This window comes from Acanthisitta chloris, unplaced genomic scaffold, assembly GCF_000695815.1.
Source record: "Acanthisitta chloris isolate BGI_N310 unplaced genomic scaffold, ASM69581v1 Scaffold41361, whole genome shotgun sequence".
In the NCBI taxonomy this organism is placed as follows: domain Eukaryota; kingdom Metazoa; phylum Chordata; class Aves; order Passeriformes; family Acanthisittidae; genus Acanthisitta; species Acanthisitta chloris.
The window spans coordinates 1-1660 of NW_008655066.1; the positions used below are offsets into that span (position 1 = coordinate 1).

At 58.7% G+C, this 1660-nt stretch overlaps 1 protein-coding gene across 1 annotated transcript; it reads right to left on the bottom strand.

Annotated features, from left to right (window-relative positions):
* Positions 1-89: 89 nt before the first annotated feature.
* On the bottom strand, positions 90-1652 carry CLU (clusterin; the record flags this gene model as incomplete). The annotated part of the gene is made up of 3 exons (XM_009083762.1): positions 90-203; positions 617-1034; positions 1626-1652. Coding segments are annotated over 3 exons (559 nt in total), but the record flags the coding sequence as incomplete, so codon positions are not given.
* Between the last annotated feature and the right edge of the window lie 8 nt (positions 1653-1660).

The window sequence follows — 1660 nt, forward strand, 5'->3', positions numbered from 1 at the left end:
CCCATCCCCATCTCATCCCCATCCAATCCTAATCCCATCCCCACCCCATCCCCATCCCCACTCCATCCCCATCCCCTTTTCCAGCTCACCCACAGCCAGGATCTCCCGGCACTTGTCACACTGATCCTTCATGCGCAGGCATCCGGCCGAGTTCCTCCGGATCTCCCGGCACACCATCCGCTCGTCGCTGAAATTCCTGGACTCTGCTGGAAGCCCAGTGCCGCCTCAGCACCCCAAAACCCCCCAGGGCACCCCCCCAACTCCCCAGTATGCCATCAAAGTGCTTTTCCCACGGAATTTTGACACCTTTTCCCCCAGGGCTGCAGTGGCAGCCGGTGACGGCACCAGGTTGCAGCAATCCCAAAATAAACAGCTTCCCAGGATGGCAGCAGCTCCAGCAGCCAAGATTGGAGTAGGACAACATCCCAAAATCCCAGCCTGGCTCTCTAAAGAGCAGAGTCTCTGATTCTTGTGCTCCCTGGGGATTCTCTGATTAGCTCATCCTCTTGAGTTCAAACAAGAAGGAGGAATTTTCCAGGAAGCTTATCCATAAACAAGCTGCTTCCAGCCAAACTGGGAATCCCATAGCACCCATCCTGCTGGGATACACCTTTACCTGGACCAAAGCCACCCAAGGGAAGCTCCAGGCTGCTGTGGGCATCCTCCAGCATCCTCTGTGTCATCTCAAAGAGAGGCTGGAACAGGTGGTGGAATCCATGGTGAGGATGCTGGAAAAAGGGATGAAGATCCCGGGAAAACCTGTGGCTGCGCTGGGGGAAGCGAACGTGCTGGACTGGGGGCCGGAAAGCCTCTCGGAAGCCACCAAAAGGGGCTTGGAAAAAGGGATACATCCGGCCATAGACTTGGGTGCTGTCCTGGAAGATGTCCTCAATCCCATCTTCCAGCAGGCCAAAACGTTCTTCCAGGTCTTCCAACTGCTTCTCCTGGCGCTGGTCCCGCTCCAGCAGGGAGTCAATGCGCTCCCCATTCACCCAGATGGAGAAGGGTGAGGAATGGTTGAGGAATTCCTCCAGCTGAGCAGAAGGGGAGTGGGATCAGGGAAAAATCCAGCAGCAAGGGCAGTGGGGATATCCCCAGGGCAGAGGGACACAAGAGGCTGGGGTCAGGAATGGCCCCTGGATCTGGGGCAGGGATATGGGGAGATAGGTCTGGGGTACTGGGAATGGCCCTGGATCCAGGGCAGAGATATGGGGAAATGGGTCTGGGGTCCTGGGTCTGGGGCAGGGATATAGGGAAGGTGGGTCTGGGCTGCTGGAAATAGCCCCTGCATCCGGGGAAGGGCCATAGGGAAATGGGTCTGGGGTACTGAGAATGGCCCTGGATCTAGGACAGGGACATAAGGAAATGGGTCTGGGGTGCTGGGTCTGGGGCAGGGATATAGGGGAATGGGTCTGGGGTGCTGAGAATGGCTCTGGATCCAGGGCAGGGACATAGGGAAATGGGTCTGGGGCACTGGGTCTGGGGCAGGGATATAGGGAAATGGATCTGGTCTCCTGGGAATGGCTCCTGCATGCGGGGGAGGGCCCTAGGGAGATGGGTATGGGGTACTGGGAATGACCCCGGACTGGGCAGGGCCGTGGGATGTTCCCGGCCGCGGAGCTGACCTGGCGCCCCACGAGGCCGGAGCCGCTGCGGCAGG